At 29.3% G+C, this 19,029-nt stretch overlaps 2 protein-coding genes across 4 annotated transcripts in view; one reads left to right on the top strand and one right to left on the bottom strand.

Moving 5' to 3' along the window:
- Window positions 1-7,514, bottom strand: part of LOC130896799 (meiosis regulator and mRNA stability factor 1) — an 18,990-nt gene extending 11,476 nt beyond the window's left edge. The window contains exons 1-7 of the mRNA XM_057805115.1: window positions 6,643-7,514; window positions 6,402-6,586; window positions 2,906-2,982; window positions 1,528-1,658; window positions 651-884; window positions 441-581; window positions 189-389 (exon numbers count right to left, since the gene is read on the bottom strand). Coding sequence (XP_057661098.1) covers window positions 189-389; window positions 441-581; window positions 651-884; window positions 1,528-1,658; window positions 2,906-2,982; window positions 6,402-6,586; window positions 6,643-7,353 — 1,680 coding nt within the window. The 5' untranslated portion in view covers window positions 7,354-7,514. The remainder of the gene's footprint in view (window positions 1-188; window positions 390-440; window positions 582-650; window positions 885-1,527; window positions 1,659-2,905; window positions 2,983-6,401; window positions 6,587-6,642) is intronic.
- On the top strand, window positions 4,881-19,029 carry LOC130896801 (sarcolemmal membrane-associated protein). Of its 3 annotated transcripts, XM_057805116.1 has the most exons (11): window positions 4,881-5,025; window positions 5,479-5,651; window positions 9,172-9,462; window positions 11,136-11,355; window positions 12,005-12,264; window positions 12,323-12,493; window positions 12,548-12,745; window positions 12,987-13,106; window positions 13,171-13,320; window positions 14,728-15,024; window positions 15,117-19,029. In XM_057805116.1, the coding sequence occupies exons 2-11, from the start codon at window positions 5,538-5,540 to the stop codon at window positions 15,456-15,458; spliced, it is 2,163 nt and encodes a 720-aa protein (XP_057661099.1). In that variant the 5' UTR covers window positions 4,881-5,025; window positions 5,479-5,537; the 3' UTR covers window positions 15,459-19,029. The 3 variants fall into 3 exon arrangements, with proteins under 3 accessions (XP_057661099.1, XP_057661101.1, XP_057661100.1); XM_057805118.1 differs by lacking the exons at window positions 4,881-5,025; window positions 5,479-5,651 and adding an exon at window positions 8,259-8,387; XM_057805117.1 differs by lacking the exons at window positions 4,881-5,025; window positions 5,479-5,651 and adding an exon at window positions 8,289-8,600.

The raw sequence follows: 19,029 nt of genomic DNA, 5'->3' as shown, positions 1-19,029 counted from the left end.
AATATCTAGAGACCAGAAGAAAGAAGGTAAAACGACTTCAAACTAGCCTGCATCTTCCCCGGATTTAAATCCTATTGAAAAGTTCACGATAAGGATAATAAACGGTCGAGATAATCCTTAAAATGTGCTGCAAAACGAGAGAACATAACCAAAGAAAAATCACAATTTTTTTTCACCGCAATACCAACCTGTAGAAGCTCTATAACCATAGCTTTGAGTTCTTCGGGATACGGGGAACTGCTTTGAGCATATGATATGATTATTCTTTTGTGACCCAATTTCTGTCGGTGCAATTGGGAAATCGTAAATTGGGCTTCCCTTTGTCCGTTTACCCTGATATTAGCTATAGGAGTACCATCGTTTTGTACCGTAATGTTCAAGCTTAATATCTAAAAAATTTAAAAAAATAAAAAAAAAATTAGATTTGAAATATTTCTCACCATAGCGTATTCTTTGAGCATATTTGTTAACGCCCTTTTGAGTTCCTTTGGTTCTATTGTCGGATCCAAATTCGATATGATCAGATCGACCGGTTGATTCGAATGAAAATTCTTTCCATCGGTTTCACTTGAATACCCAGCCTGAAAGTAAAAAATTACCTAATTTTCGATGAAAAAAAAAACAAATTTAGTAAAAACAAATGAAATTACCCTAAATTCATCACTAGTGTATTCTGAGCTGCCGCTACTTTCGTGATTACGCCCCTGCAAATTACTAACAGCGTTCAACAGTTGATCTTGAGGCGTATTTCTGCGTTCGTTTGTTTTTTTACCCCACCATGAGTTGTCGTAACTCATTTCCATTGGATATACAGACGAAGCACCTCGGATGGGACGGAAGGCGCACGCGTCTACCAACTGTTGTACTTGCTGATTGCTGGTATTCTAAAAAAAAATAATTTTTTTACTTATAAGAATCAAATTTTGATTCCCTATGTTTGGTTATGACCAAATCAGGTGTCGCTTAAAAAGTTTTTCTCATGGATTAAGCAGGAGATTTTGTTCGGGAACAACCTCGACTACCAAATCTCTCAAACTCGGCCTTTGTCTTCATCATTTATTTATTTATTTTTACACGGAAATTCAGTACTACCCTGTATACTAATAGCTGAAACTATACAAAATTCCCACCCCTGTATATACATAATAAATTTTTGTATCCTACAAAACTATTTTATTTAGGTGGAATGATTGGGTACGTTTAAAATTCTAATTTTTTTGGTGGAATAATTAGGTATATTTACAATTCTATACAAAATCGATGTTATTTTATTTTAGTGGAATAATTGAAATAATTTTATGTGAAATATTATCAAAAACAAGGATTTTAAAAAAATTAAGTCAAAAACTTAATTTAACTCAAAGTTACATCCTTAAGAAGTCACTAAATGATTAGAAAATGAAAATTGAGGTTATAAATAACGTTATAGATAAATTTCGAATATACAGTACGATTCAATAAATTAATTTAACACTATTTTTCATTTAATATTGTGCTACAAATAAAATTTTTTTGAAGTGAGGTTACCTGCGGTTTTTTAATTTCTCTTGAATGTCTCCCGTTCATGTAAGAATTTTGACAGTCCGAAGTAAAGCCCGGGGGCGGCGGAAGAGAAGCATCATACGATTGATAATGATCGAGATTTCTAATTTTTTGACCTAAAATATTTATGTACAAATGAACTACCACAACTAAAACATGTAATAAAAAATTGAAACAATCAAGAGGAAACGAACCACGTGAGAAAAATACTGGGTGAAGAATGAAAACAATAGAAAAGAAGAAAAATATGGAAGAATGATAAAAAAAACAAGAAACAACTTAAAAAACAAAAATACCTTGTTAATACATAGGCTAAAAAAAAGGATGTGTGTATATAGATAATGGGGTACCATATGCAATGCGACCCAAAAGATCTATTGTGTCCTCCTTTCTGATGAACCCAGTGTTTACAACTGATCTGTTAATTCCACTACTTTTAGAAAGTCCAGAATGTGGGATGGGGCTGTAACTACCAGAGATCATCATATGGTCCCAGGTGTGGTACTCCGGAGCTCCATACTGTTTCACACTTCGAAAGAGTGGATAGAGATTTTGTCCTCTGTTCAATTAAATCTAAGTCTAGCGTCTTAAGGTGTCTACTGAAGCAACAGTACTCCAATAGGACTCCTATTAGTATTCGTAGGTTTGGTTAACACATTCAGCAGATCTTCTCTGGTTATAGTTTCCCAGGAGAGTCTCAACCCTTGTAGGTTGTTCCACTAATCGATTTTGTTCCTATCTACCTTCTTTTCCAATGCTTTTTCTATTGTTCTAAAGCTGATACCACAGAAGGGTACAGGTTGCATGGAAATTGGGTAGGTCTTACTTCGGGTGGACGTTTAGCTCCACCGATTGATACCAGAGTGTATTCTCAAAGAATCCTCTTAGGTAGATGATTACGTCGTCTGTATATCCTTGAGAGGATATGAAGAGTTTAGTTAAACGAAAGTGGGAATGAAAATTATAGAGGAAAAGTAGAAAATGACAAAAGACAGGGTATAAGGGTACTAGAACCCATCAACTAACAACAATAAGTAAAAAAATAAACCAATGGAAAGGTATACATAAAAATAATAAACAATTACATTAAAACAAATAGATAAAAAAAGTTTCCACATGAAAATATTTCTCATTGGGCATGAAGTACAAAACACTACAAACGATTAATTAGATTTCAACTATCTATAAAATTGTTAAAAATTAGATAACATTAGAGCTTAAATGATCTGAAACCAAATTATTGCCATATACAAACGTTTTGATTGTTTAAAATCATTATTAATTGTTTTTAAACCATCAAAATGTTACAAAAATCTTGTGAATATATAAGAAAAATTAATTTTGGAATTATTTTACGACTTACCTGCAAAATTCCTGATAGCCGGAGAAACTTTTATCTTATTACCAAACACATCCTCCCCCTGAATCCTCCTTTGAGCCCTATATATTAAAAAATAGATCTAGCCTCATTTTTTTGTACAACTTTTATATTCGAATAAAAAGTTAATAAAAAAAACTTAACGTACCTATATTCCTTATCATAGGGCTTATAATGTGCCATTATATATATATTTTGTAAAAAATAAAAGTAAATTACATCAATTCATTTAAATAAAAATATTTCAGTCATGAGAGAAAATATGTCTTCTTGAAATAAGATAGCGACTAAAATTTTTCGAAAGGTTTTTACAGAACAAAATAAAGAAAAAGTGTAAAAAATGTAAACCTGTCCGAACTACAAAAAAAAACAGATAAACTGTTAAATTTAATTCGACAAACCATAGACGTAACATAAGATTTTTTGTTATGATTACTTGATCTAAATAATTCCCATAAATGAAGATTATACATAATAATATAAAAATTGAAATCTATAGGAAAATAAAATTTCTGTAACCATAACCATAAAAATGTTCAGTTTAGTGTAAAGCTCATACGTGATATTGACAAATCGGCCATTTTGCCTGGGCGGTAAACAAACTATACTTAATTTGTTCAGATACGTATATCTTGTGTTTTAAATGCGAATTTTATGTTTTCGTTTTTCGCATTGTTTTTTGCTAATGTTTCGACAAAATGGATATTATGATGAATGATGATGAATATTATCTGACATTAAGTGATAATATAAATCACTTTGCTACGAGATATCGGATGAAAATCGTTTCTAAATAATGCAGTACTTTGAAGTATTGATTTGAATTTAATTTTATCTTTTTTTACTTTGTTTTTAATGAAATAATTCACTGTATTCACACCTCGTATATTTTGAAAAAGTACTTTTCTTTTGAATTATGTATATAAAATGACGTTCACAACTTTCTACCTATATATTGTAATTAAAAAATCATAGTTTCAGTTAAAAAGCGTAACAAATCTGGTAAATGAAAGTTGATCAAAAAAATTAAATAATTGGTAAGTTATATGACTTTTTTGAAAATATTTCCAATCAAGAAACCCTGAAAACTGTATTTAAATTTGTTATTTACAATTATATATACTTCTTCGTTATTTTCTTATTAAATCATCACTATTTTGTGAGATAATTTTAGTTCCAACAAACCTTAAAAATTTGTTGTTCAATCCATATGCCATGTTCAGTATTCATCACAAAATTATATCATTAACTATTTAAAACTGAATTATGTTTTCCGTACTCAAAGATCCTTACCTGTTATAAAATGTTTTGAACAAATTCATATTGAAAGCTGTGATCCAAGCATTTTTTCTAACGTTCGTTAGAGTTCTCCGTAGGTGAAAACGGCAAGATATCGGATAAACAATAAGCTATCTCGACTCGATTCACACGCGATTAACAATTCACAACACAACAATAATGATGCATTTTTGAATAAATTTGCCTGATATTAAGTATTTAAAAATGAAAAACTCGCCATTGTTTACACAAGCAACAAGTATTTGAATAAGATTGTGGGCCACCCTGAAAATATGGCCAAATTATCAATGATGTCATTTTCGAAAAGTAAATTCGAGAAATCAATGCTACCAACGGAATTATATAACGTGAAACGAAATTATAGAGAGTAAAAATTTAACAAACACACATGCAGTAAAAAAAGAAGAGTATTTAGAAATCAAAATAAATGGTTATTGGTTTCAGTTTATTCATACCATTACAAACGTCGTCAATATCTGAATAATAAAAATGTGAAAAAAAGTTATATCAGTGTGCTAATAAGAAAATTTATCACGATAAATATGTTTATAATTATTGTTATGATCAGTTATAATTACTTAAACGTGCTATACATTTCTTTAAATAACTTTTTAAAATAATAAAAACCCCTGCCACTGACTGTAAATTTTCAAATATATTAGCAAAACTACAAACATCAATGCATATTTAAATATTGAAGATAATTTTTTTTGTTAAATGCGATTTAATTTTTACTATCAATAATCAGTTATACTAATTTTATTGTGTTGAAAATAACAGTGTATTTTTCGGAACTAATACAGAAGGTATGATTTCTATTTTCGAATATTTTATTATATTAAAAGATTTCCATTAAATACTTCTCGAACTTTAAATTTAAAAAGTTTTAACCTAAAAATTTGAAGTGACATTCCTATTTTCAACTCAACAGAGTTACCAACATTATTTCTGTTTAAGACTGTTTTCAATCTAAAAGAAAACTGAATTACACAACTAGAAATCCATAAAAAAGTTACTAAATTAATAACCTCGATTCAAAATATTATTAGTAATTGACTTTCCAAATAAGTTTTAGTAGGAATTGTTTTATATTAGTAAAAAAAACCGCGGAAGCAAAAAAATAAAACTAACACAATTGTTGTGTGTGAAACGGCTGTTGTCTGACCAATCAGGACTCTACAGAATTGCCAACTTAAATTCATTTTTTCTAGTTTTAAACGAGTGCAACCATTTTGTATCGATATTAATTGCGTTTTTAGGACATAGATTAGAAATAATTAGATGCGAATGAACAACAGGTCGAAAACAATTTTTTAAAATGAAATTAGAAAACGAATGGGATAAACTTATAGAGCTGCAATTTAAATATCAAGAAAATGATGATCTAACTATAAGTAAGAAACATAACCTAGGAAATTTTTTTTCAGATAAGGTAAATACAAATTCAATTTATATAAAAAAAAACGTTAAAATTTTTTATTTGCATCGAGACGATTTGTATGTATCAATTTAATAACACTGTTTACTATTACTTAAGTGCTTAATTATCACAAATAATTACAATTTTTGAAATTTACGTTTATAAGTTTATAATATGAAAGTTTTTGGTGGAATGATTGGGTAAACTGATAATTTTAGCTACAATCGAATGTTTTTTTATTGGGAGATGCTTGAATGTATTGAAAATTTCATTATAGAGTCAATGATATTCATTTTGGTGGAATTATGAGCATTCTTAAAGTTTTAGCTGGATTTGAGTTATTTTTGGTGGAATAATAGGGAATACTTATAGTTTCAGCTGCAATTGAATGTTTTTTGATTGGTTGAATGCTTGTACATATTGAAAATTCTATTATAGAGTCAGTGATATTCATTTTGATAGAATTATGAGCATTATAATCTAGATCGAATTGAGTTATTTTTGGTGGAATCATTGGGAATACTTATTGTTTTAACTGCAATTGAATGTTTTTTTTTATTAGTTGAATGCTTGTACATAATGAAAATTCTATTTTAGAGTCAGTGATATTCATTTTGGTGGAGTTATGAGCATTTTGAAAGTTCTAAATCAAATAGAATTATTTTTGGGGCATTGAGCATACTAATAGTTGTAGGTGCAATTGAATGTTTTTATTGGTTGATTGCTTAGATGTATTAAAAAAAATAAGTAAAATTACCAAACCTGATTGCGTCATCTATATTATTGTACTTGATGACGGCGGTTCCATCTGAAATTTTGATCCTGTGCACTTTCCCACCACAATTATCCGTCACTATACGAAGTCTATTTTTTATTTTCATCACTTCGATGTTCCTAGGAAGATTCGTAACATCTAAATAAAGGGGTTCATTATATATAGGTGGAAACTGAAATATAAACATTTTTCTAAAAAAAAAAGAAAGGAGATATAACGCAGACATACCTTCTGTAAGTTAGCGGGCAAATCCTTCATCAATTCCGTGAAAGAATGATGTTCATTAGCGCATAAAATCAAAGCGTCTGCCACGTTTACGTTATGCACCAGAGTCACTCGTATTTTTCTTTTATATCTGAGATCTGAGAGATCGGATGCGAAATTTATATCACTGGAGATTAAAACTACTGCGGACGGTGGAGGATGTAATTCCCCGAAACGCCTTAAAGCCTGTCTCAATTTATCGTCGGCTGCGTTTTTTGATGTAGACGAAACGTGCAACAACATTATCTGGGCGTCATGAAGTTCCTGTATAACTTGCGAACTTTCTTTCCTAACATCGCAAACCACCACGAATTCCGATTCCCTGTAATTATCTAAAAAAACTTCTCTTATTCTCTTCACCACGGCAGCCGCACTTTTATTTTTAGGTACTTGGCAGTTTTCGATGTCCCAGTATATACCCAACGGTGGTAATCTTTTCGTTTTGAATTTCTGTTTTTTCTTTGTTAGATTGAAACTTCTGTTGCAATATAAACTGTTGGTACTTGATTTTGAACTATCGGAATTCGACGAACAGAACGTGTTATTCGCGCTTTTTGATATCCTTGGCGGTGCAGGAAACTTGAATTTCGGTTTGGTGCCAGAATTATCAGATAAATTATAATTTTTGCTCCAAAAATCTTCACCCGAATCCGGATGTAAATTAGAATAATCCATGTTTAATTTTTACATTCTAACGTGAATTTTTTGAAAAAAATAAAAAAATCAAAGTAGCTACCACGACTACATCATTTCTGAATATGCACTACATAATAAAACTTATTTCTGATATTGTTTTCATTCGTACATATTTACAGCGTTCGACTAACTACTCTGAATTTTCGGTATCTTTCGGAATCTACTTTATTTCGATGTCACTCCTCGGTTCGCGTTCGTTTATATAAATTTTTGAATAAACTGAGTAAGATATCCAGCCCTGCAGAGGAGCAACTTCAACAAACCTTTCTCCTATAAAAATTTGCCTTATCCTACATTCTATCCTACAATTTTCCAATGAATCTCTTTCTCTTTCTGAGTAAGATGTCTTTGCTCGGAATCTTTAAAGAGAGTTCTCAGATTTGTTTTGACTTTTGACGTTTCAATGCTTATAAATTACTGCGCTCGACTATGTTCATCTGATTACTCTGACTGTTCGAAATTGTTCGGCAATCCGCTTTCTTTCTATTTCTCCCCTCGGTTCGCATTCGTTTATATAAATTTTTGAACAATATAAGTAAAATAACTCCAAATTTTGAAAGAGAGTTCTCAGATTTGTTTTGACTTTTGACGTTTCATTGCTTATCAATTACTGCGTTCGGCTATTTACTTCTGATGATTTTGACTTTTCGGAATCTTCTTTTTTATAAAATGTAATATATTAGTTAGTTACTAGTTACTACTCATGTAAAATTCATTGTGGTAAACATCCACTTTTACGAATATATTGTAAAATTGAAAATTTTGTTCTAAATAATATAAATTTCATTTATTAGCTCCAAATTTGAAATTAATATTCAATAAAATTTTTTTTTCGTATTGACAGTATTGACATATGACACGTTGGCCTCCCCTTGATAAGTAATTGATTAGTAGTTCGTAATGAGACCTTTCAATTTCTTTGTAGTAAATGTCAAATTTTTACAGAAAAACTATAAAAATACAACTTCCCTGCTGCTTACATCACTGTTAAGTCACGAAAAATATGTAAATGAGTAAGTTGTTCAGATGATATATCAGATATTGTTAAATACACGAAATAAAAACTCTAAAGTTGTGGATTGTAATATGATTTACTTTACATTTTAATTTCTATAATTAATACCAGTTATATCTATAAATTCACGCCCACGATTTTGACATTTGTCTATTATAAATGAAAAACTCAAGAAAAAAACCTGATTCTCGGATCTAACATCGCTGTTTAGGTAAGAATTGTCATGTATTTTTAATAAAAATTTGACTATTTTACTATGTAACATATTGTATATATGTTAATAAACGTACTGCAATTGTTAAATCATTTATATATATATTTTTTAAACATCTAAGGTCAATACAAACATTAAAATTATAAGTATTGATGTTATATTCATTTATTTAGTTTTACAACATAAAACAATATGTTTTTTGCCATTAATCTTCCTTTAGAAGTCTTTTTGAGTTGTACTACTACGTTTTTGCAATTTTCTACCAAACTTGATATATTAGATCCAAATCTAGAGGTTTTCGAGCCATATCACTGCTTCTGACAACTTTAATTATACTTTATTTCTTAAAAAACATTAATTGTATGTCTTAGAACCTTTTCCTATATATCCTAGTCTAATTATATAGTCATAAAAATCATTTTTGTATGTTAAATTATTAACAACAAAATAGAAACTTCATTTTATATATATATATATATATATTATATATATATATATATATATATATATATATATATATATATATATATATATATATATATATATATATATATATATATTTTTTAAGGCAATGGTTGTAGTAAGCAGTAACTGGGTGAAAAATGTTGCTACATACCCGCCTTCAGATGTTATTGACGATGTGGTGATCAACGAAAATATGGCAGCCAAAGCGATCTTGACCTGTCGTCCTAACTCCCATCATTTTCAAGAACGTACCTTGATACTAGATCAGCCCGTTAAAGTGGGTAGATCTATCGCAAGGGCCAAACCCACCGGTACAAACGCCATTTTTGATTGTAAGGTATTATCTAGACACCATGCGCTGCTTTGGTATGAAAATGGTAAATTTTTTCTACAGGTAAGTGATTTTTTCGTTTCATTAATTGATCTTTAGGGGGTTTGTTCTATTTTTGTATATTCTTGTTTTTGAACGTTTTTTCGGTGCATTATGGTTAATTTCTTCAAGCAGAGTATAAATAGGGCTTTACTGTTCCAGGGTAGTTTGTTTATGAAACAAAAGATGAAAAAAACAGTTAAAACAATGGATGAAATCGTTCAAATATAGATAGTATGACAAAACATTGAAATTGTTATATTATTTGTTTATTATAGATAATAATACAAAATATTGACACAATTTTTATCAAACAATGTTTATTCCAAGAAAAAAAGCTCTAGTATTCTTTACAATGAAAGTAGTTCAAATATATTAAAATATGAGATGATATTATTGTGGATAAATAATAGTAGTTCAAATGCACTGGTGATTGTGCATGAACTATTTGCCTGTCGAGAGACTGCACTGGACAAAATATCAATATGTAGCTCCCCATTACTGTGTTGGTAGTCAGAGCAACCCTAAGTGCTCAATGCAAAAAAAAATCAATTTTTCAACGCAATTTTCTAAAAAAATGTTTATTTCAAGAAAAAAAGCTTCAGAATTTTTTATAATGACGGTAGTTCCAAAGTATTAAAATATGAGATGATATTACTTAATAATAATCCTATTTTTCTTTTTAAAAAGTTGTAAAAAAACAATTTTAGTAGAATGTAAAGTTTAAATGTGGTATTATGCTTCAATTTAATATATCAGAATAAAAAAATTGGATATGGTTTATGTTATAGCTTAAATTCATTGACCTGATAATATATATTTTTTTAATTATAGACTGCAAAATATCTATTTGCAATCAAATCAGTTGGCAAAGTGTCAAATTCCTGCTTCGGAAGCAAAATAAACTCTGTTTACAATTATATATTTTTTCGATATTTATAATTTCGAGCAATCTGTAATTATTTTTAAAATCAATTATTACTACAGAAATTTATTGGGTTTTACATAAAATTGGCTATAAAATAATGTAGGTTGTGAAAAAGCAAGTTTTAATTTCTTTTTTATAGGTTTTTGGGATAAGCAAAACTATTTATAAAAAAAATCATTCATTCAATCATTAACACTAGTAATGATTATATACAGGGCTGAAACATGAATTATACAACTATGAGATACTGGTATTCAAAATTCCTATGTAAATTTAATTTTTTCTCATAACTTTTCACGTTTTTACAATTTCTATGGTAGTTTTACATTTTTTCTAAATAAAAGAAATACAAACTAATACTACACATTTGATTTATATTATTATCAAGTTTTTATTTTTGTTTGAGCGAATTATTTGGAAATTGAATACTTTTTAGCGGAAACCACCTTATCTTACACAACTATCTTATTTCCACATAACAGTCTTTATCGAAACGCTTCAAGGTCGTTTATAAGTAAATTTGTTGTTATAATCTGTTTTTTCCACATATGTATTGTTTTTTAAAAGGTTTCTTCACATTTTAAATTCATTTATTCGTTTTTTTTTCTTTTACTTCAAATTTATTTATGCTTTTCTTATAATTTATCCATTAATTCTATTAGTAGTGGAAGAAAGGGCAAGTGCAACGTCCGAAGCTGCTTTTTCACTATTTATATCTTCCTATTTATTTCGTTTTCTGACCCTCTACTGGATATAAATGTTTTTTAAGGATACGAAAAGCAGTAATGGAACTTTTGTAAATAATAGTCGATTGACTCAAGATAACGGCCATCATGAGCTCAGTTCAGGTGATATAGTGCAATTCGGAGTGGACGTTATAGAAAATAATAGAAAAGTCACTCACGGTTGTATCATTGCGACCATAAAATTATATTTGCCTGACGGGAAAGAAGCAAAAGCCAGTCCTATAGCTGATGGAAATACCCACGGTTAGTATAAACTAATAATATTTAATTAATTACTAACAGTAAATGACTTTTGTATATTTTGGAGTGATTTGGTATCAAAGTTTGTAAATTTGTAATAGAGAGTAGAATTTTTGACATACTCACTAGGTTTTAACGTAAAAATTAAACGATGATAAAGAATCGAAAAAGATTTTGACATCTATTTCAATCACCAAACATTAAAAGTTATTTGAAAAAAGGTTAGAAATCCTTTGAAAAACTTGCAACTTCATAATGCTGGTAGTTCTAATGAACTAAACTATAAAATAACTAGTCTAACATAACAGCAGTTAAAATGTACTAATAACTTATTATATACCCGGTAATTGAACATTGTTGAGAGGCTGCACTGGATAGCAAATTATCAACAAGTGGCTCGCCATGATTATCTTGAGGCGAAAAAATAAATCTATCAACACAATGTTTATTTTAAGAAAAAAGTGGAATATCAACAGTAGTTCAAATGTACCGCGAAAAATCACGCGCTTTGTAACGTAACAAAATGAGAAATAGCAGTAGTTCAAATATACCATGATATTACGAACGTTGTAACGTAACAAAATACTAAATAGAAGTAGTTCAAATGTACCAAAATATATAAATGACATTTAGATATGTAAATTTACTTCAGGTATAGTTCCTCTAGATGATCTTTACCGTTTAAATCAAATAATACAAGAGGCGAATCAACGAGAACAATGTCTAGAGACTAAATTAACCGAATTACAACATGTGGTGGACGAAACGAGAAAATCGGCCGAAGAAAGTTGGCAGGCCTACGTCGGTGAAGAACGTCTTCTATCAAGAGTGTCTGCACTAGAAACGCAATTACAAAGGGCTAGTAAAAATTGGAGTGAAGAAAGATTTAGAGAGGAATTAACAAGGTTGCAGGTAATAGTGGTTTCGAAGATGATTTATTAGATTTTGACTTATTTTTTTTTATATTCAGGAAGACAACGAAGCTTATCAAATATCCGCTAAAGCTGCTCTGGAAAAACTCCACGCCGATAGGTTACAAGCACTAGCTTTAGCAGTGGAACAAGAAAGGGCTCGAATATCCGCTGAACAGGAAGCTCTAATAGCAAAGGAACAATTTGCTCAAGCTCAAGTCGAATTAGAGGTATTATAAAATAATTTGAGTTGAAAAAAAATTTTTTTAATTGTTTATTTGTAGGAAATAGCGAGGCAATTAGGGGAACAACAATTAGAAGCGAATGAACAACGTACCAAATTGGAACAGTGCATACAAGATCTAGAAACGAAATTAGAAACCGAATCGGCCAAACTATTAGAATTACAATTGAAATTTCAGGAAAAAAATGCCTTAACTTTGTCTGATATACAAAATCTGGGATCTATAGTATCGGAAACTGTGAGTATACGTTTTAGTATCAATTTAAAATTAAATAATTAACCAACTAAATATTAAATGATATAAATGTTTTCACATATTACGGAAATATAGAATTTTGTTGTTTGGTATTGAATAATAGCTTTTCGATTATATATTTTTCGATATTATTATGGTATAGTACAATATGTTTACTTTAATATGGTTTTTTCATTAATATCATTTTTTTATTTTATAAAAGAGATTATCAATCGATTTTCAGCAATCGCATATTATTTATAACGACGATATGAAATGCAAAGAAGATATGCTTAGTGAAAATGAAGACAGCGAATCTCTTACAAACCAATCGAACGGCTTAAGTAGTCACATAAATCTAACAGTAAGTTTTTTTGTTATTAATATCATGAAAACTCCATACGTGAATGGGATTTTAATATTTTTAGGTAGGACCTGTAGAAGAAAAGTACGAATCCGAAAAAGTCGAATTGGAACCAAATGCAGATGAGAAAAACTCGAATGATTTAAGAAATGAACAACACGAAGAAGTTAAACGGGTTACATTTAACATACCGGATGATTCGGAATCTGACCAGGTATATAGTAAGATTTTTTTTTAGTGTATCGATTGTCAATTTTTGAAAATCTTCATTCGACAAATTTTATAGCCATAAAAATCAATTTTACCAAGAAATTATAATCTAAAACATTAATTTCCAATTAACTTTTGAATACAATTTGATTCGATAGCGGTTTTGATGATTACAGACGAATAGTTAATTTTTTTAATGTCACGAAAAACTTCTGTAGCTCTAATGTACCCATATCAATATATTGATATGCGAAATATGAAATTCCTATAGTTCCAATGTACCAAAATATGTAAAAATTGTAATTCTGATTATGACAATATACAATGGAAGTAGTTCTAATGTATGAAACTACGAAATAATGTTAGAAATAGATAGAACAACAAAATCCACTCTCTAAATTAAAAAATCATAGTAGTTTTCATATAGGTAGTTCAAATGTATCATAATTATATAATAATAACAGTGCTTATTAATTACTGTATGGAATTTATTTAGTTCTAAAGTACCAAAATACAGAATAACAAGCAAATCTAAGATACCAAAATATAAATTGGCAGTAGTTCATATGAATCAACAACGGAAAAGGTGATAGTTTCATTGTACCGACATATATGGGGTAAAATTAAGTATACAACTTCAAATTTCTGTATTTCTAAAACTTTTTTCCACTTTTATTTCTAATATACTAAAATATATAGTAACAGTAGTTCTAATGTACCAAAAACATTTATGTCTGATAAAATTCATACTCTAAAATTTGTAGATCTAATTAACCCAAATGATTTCATAAAGAATCGATTTAAAATCTGAATAAATCATCATTAAAACATGAAATAAGGGTCCAAGGAGTAAAAACTTTAACAGTATTTCTAATGTACCATTGACTAAATATATATATATATATATATATATATATATATATATATATATATATATATATATATATATATATATATATATATATATATATATATCCGAAAATTAGTAGTTCAAACCAAAATGCGTAATGACTTTTCTAATGTAACTAAATATGCAACTGAAGTAGTTCTAATGTACCAAATTCGGCAGGCAAAGTAGTTCTTTCTCTGCGACTGAAAATAACTAACAAAATGTGCAATAGAAGTAGTTCTAATGTACCAAATTATGTTATTTTTTTGTACAAAAAAATCCTGATTCCAGAAAGTTGAATATGAAACAGTAGTTTCGAAAGATGAAATAAACAATGATAGTAGGTCTAATGTATCGTTGCCTAAACAAAATATATAACCAAAAATTAGTAGTTCTAATACACTAGATGATTTTTTCTAAGAAAATATACCGAAATATGCAATAATAGTAGTTCAAATATACATGTACAATGTTCTAATACGATTTTGCTGAGATTAATATTTAATTATTTAATTTTTTTAGGACAAAACGGACCCTTCAGATGAATCCGAAGAATCGACCGAAAGGGCGGACACAGTCGATTCGAAAACGCTCAAATATCAATTCCACGCCGCGCAAAACGAACTGAAACGAAAAATCGAAACGTTGGAATCGATAGGAAACACGTACAGGAACAAAATAGTCGAATTAGATAAAGCCCTAAACGAAGAGAAAATCATATCGAAAGATAGGACAGAAGAAAACGAAGTATTAAAACAAGAAGTCGTACTACTCAGACAGAAATGGAAAGAATGTTCCAACGAAAATCAACAATACAGGGTAATACGTTTATTTACCCCCTTTATACTAAAACCTAATTAGTGACTGTCTCTTACCTAACCCAACCTAACCTTTTTTTAAAATTTTTTTAGGATAAAATGTCCGCCCTCAATTCGGAATTAGAAACCGCTTTAGAAAAATTAAAACAAGCCGCGGAAACGAAAGAGAAAATCGAAAACGTACCGGCCGAACCGAACATATTAAAACCGTTCGTATCATTGGAGCAACTGGCTCAAATAGAAGAAGAACTTGTGTTGCTGAAAGAACGTTACGCTCAAGTTAGCGAAGATAAGATGGCGTTGCGACACGATTTGGCAACGCTGAAGACTCAATACGACGCTATCTGCAACCGTTTCTATAACAAATTTTTCTGGTACGTCGCCCCACTAGTCGCCATGGTGTTTTACCTTCTAATCAGCGCCATGATATCTTGATTCGCGGCGATAATTTTGTTATTCTTTTATTTTTTCATCGAGTTTCTTTTAAAAATTATTAATGAGACGTAATGAAGCGTCGAACGGCGAAAGTGGGAGAACGTGTACTAAGGAAACTTCAAATTATACTTTCGCGTTATTTTAATCGTTAGATTTTGATACAAATCGATTTGGAATCGATTTTTCTTACTTATTGGTTGATGATAGGGTTTTGTACCAAAAAGTGACTTGGACTTAGATCAAATTAACCTACAAAATTTCGTTTAAACCGATGAAATACTAGAATTAGACTGTTTGTATCCTTTTAATTCCTTAATGAAGGAAATATCATCAAAAATTGAGTAAAATCCTGGTTTGGCTCAAAATTTTTTAGCTGATGATGAGATATTTCGATTTTACTGGTGGATTTAGACGTGCCTCTTTCGATTTTCATTTAATAATGTTTTTTGGATTGGATTAATGTTTTGGTCTCATTTGTACCGATTTTTTTTTTCTATTTTCACCTTTAAATTAAGTCAAAAATTAATGTTTTCCATTATTATCCACTGGAGACTTGTCTTTCCATGTTTGTGATCTGAAACTATAATCAAAAGTTGCCCCTTATTGACAACAGTAGAATTTTGGAGAAAATTTGTGGATCGTTTCTTCTTTTAATCATTTTATGACGTCCTTGTTACGATTCCAGGATTATTCTTCTTCTTTTCCTTTTACTCGTCCAGGTGTTCGAATGAGTAATTTTGCTCTTCTTGTACCGATTTCTTCTTCTGTCTTCGGTTCTTTCTCCATAATTATCAACTTAAACTCCATTTCCATTACAAATTACCGTCACTCAAACAAGTTCCCGCTATAAATGAAGAATTTTCTCAATTTTTTCCACTTAAACTCCTTTTCCATTAAAAATTATCATCATTTAAACAATTTAGGGCTGTAAATAAAAAGTTTTTTCGATTATTATCCTCTTAAACTCCTTTTCCATTAAAAATAAAGAGTTTTCTCCATAATTATCCGCATAAACTCCTTTTCCATTAAAAATTACTGCCAATAAAACACTTTTTGACTTATAATAAAGAGTTTTCTCCATAATTGTCTACTTAAACTCCTTTTCCATTAAAAATTATCACCTAACCAATTTAGGGCTAAAAAAGTTTTCTCGATTATTATCCTCTTAAACTCCTTTTCCATTAAAAATGAAGAATTTTCTCAATTATCCACTTAATTTCTTTTCCATTATAAATGAAGAGTTCTCTCCATTATTATCCATTAAAAACTTTCCTAGTATTGATTGTCCATTACTGTAATAAAATTCATTTTGCGAATTTTCTGGTGAATTAATAGTGAAAAGTTATCCTAAACTTTCTATTCTAACATTTGGGGAGCTTCCTGTTAAGTACAACACTCTGTAGAATTCACTTTATAACGTTAATATGTAAAAACCGAGGTAAAGTATTGATTTCAACGATTCTTCTGTTTTTTGTTTTGTCATTGTGAATCGAGTGAAATCCATTACATCAATCGAATGGATTTTTCTCACTTCAATGTATTACTCTTAACTTTTATTTACTCTATTTTCTCATATTTACAAGTTAAATGCTGTTTCCAAAGTTTCTATTATCATTTGTGATTGTGAATCGAATTAAAACGCATTAGATCAATCGAATCGATTTTAATATCGATTTCGTTCACTTTAGTGTATTACTCTTGACTTTTATTTACTCTATTTTCTTATATATCAAAAGAGAGATTCACGAGCATGCGTACAAGATTAGATTAACAATCGATTTTTTTTCGATGACACGTTCCTCTACTTACTGCCAAAAAGAATCGATGTTGATGACACTAATACCTAAATAAATGTGTTCAACTAGTGAAAAATTTAAATAACTCAATATCGATATAAATCGATTATTTCGATGCTATCCGATATCACGGTGATCGTTAAATATTTATTCATATCTCATTGTATTGACGACGTCAAAGTATTGATTGCAATTTTTCGATTTCGTCGATAAGCGAATGAAAATTTCTTGTGGTGCAACCGCGAAATTTAAAAATATTTTTTCAACATTTTTCTACGTGTTGAAAATGTTGAAGTGGCTTAAGATTGCAGTGATGCGACTGATAATTTGTTTCGATGATATTACAATTTGGGATATTTTGTTTTTGTTCTTTGAAATCCTTTTAAAAAAATATGTAGAACTGTTTATTAATTGGAAATCCAAAAGAAGAAAATGGCGTGCTTTAGTCATTTATAATTCGATAAAAAGAAGTGGTCTACTGATTGATATGTATTATTCTTCTTTTTTAAATCGATAAAGAAAATGGTCTATTAATGGTAACGTCGTCTTACTTTTTAATCTTCGCTTAACATACAGAAGTTTTTTGATTTATATTCAGTATAATTCGCGAGGTTTTGGTATATTTGAACTACTGTAATAATTAGAAATATTTTTAAATCATTTTACTTCAATAAAATGACTATTTTTTCATTTTATATCAAATGTGATGTAAATAATATGGTCAACTGACGTCTTCTTTTTTTAATCTTCTGTCGGTTTTTTAAGGTTCTTCGTTTATGGACTGAGGTGACCTTTTCTTCTTTTTTAATATTCATATTGACATACAGAGAAGTTTCAGCTCAATGAAATGGCGATTTTTTTTTTCATTTTCTACTTAATGTAGTGAAAAGTTTGTATATGAAGTCAGTCGACGTTGTCTTCTTCGTTTTTTTAAATTTTCTGTTAGTTTTATAAAAGATTCTTTGTTTATGAACTGAGGTGACGTTTTCTTCTTTTTTTATTGTTCGTTGTGACTACTATAACAATAGACAATATTCCTAGAACGTTTTAGTTCGATAATATGACGACTTTTTTGTCATTTTCTACCTAATGTGGTGACAGGTTTGTTTATGAAGTCAGTCGACGTCGTCTTCTTCTTTTTTTAATTTTCTGTTAGTTATATACAAAGTTATTTGTTTATAAAGTAAGGCGACGCCATCTTATTTTTTCATCTTCTGTTTATAAGGTCGAGTAACGTCGCCTTCTTCTTTTTTAATTTTCTTATTGATATATGGGATATTCTTCGTTTTATATTAATTTTAATTTGCGAGGTTTTAGTACATTTGAACTACTGTAAGAAAGCGCAATATTTTTAAAAGTTTTTATTCCATAAAATGATGAATTTGGTCATTTTACCACCATAAAGGTTATATTAATTTCTGTTTCTTAAACTCTAGTTTGTTTGTTTGTCAAGTTAAATGAACTCTTCTTCTTTTTTAATCTTCTCTTTGTTATATAGAACGTCCTTCGTTTGTCTTAAATTTAGTTTAATTCGTCAGGTTTTGATACATTTGAACTACTATAACAGTGGGTGCTATTCTTAAAAATTGTGCCTGTTTTATTTCAAGAAAATTCAGTCATTTTCCACTAAATTTGGTGAAAATATTTCGTTAATCAAATCAGATGACGTCGTTTTCTTCTTTTTTTTTTTCAATCTTTCTTTATCTGTTTGAAATTTTTTTTCACGTTCAAAATGGCCATTTTGTACATTTGAACTACTTTAATATTCAACAGTT

The sequence above is a fragment of the Diorhabda carinulata genome, chromosome 7 (assembly GCF_026250575.1).
Source record: "Diorhabda carinulata isolate Delta chromosome 7, icDioCari1.1, whole genome shotgun sequence".
In the NCBI taxonomy this organism is placed as follows: Eukaryota; Metazoa; Arthropoda; class Insecta; order Coleoptera; family Chrysomelidae; genus Diorhabda; species Diorhabda carinulata.
Note: the sequence above shows the minus strand (reverse complement) of the source record. Positions and strands in the feature narration are given on the sequence as shown.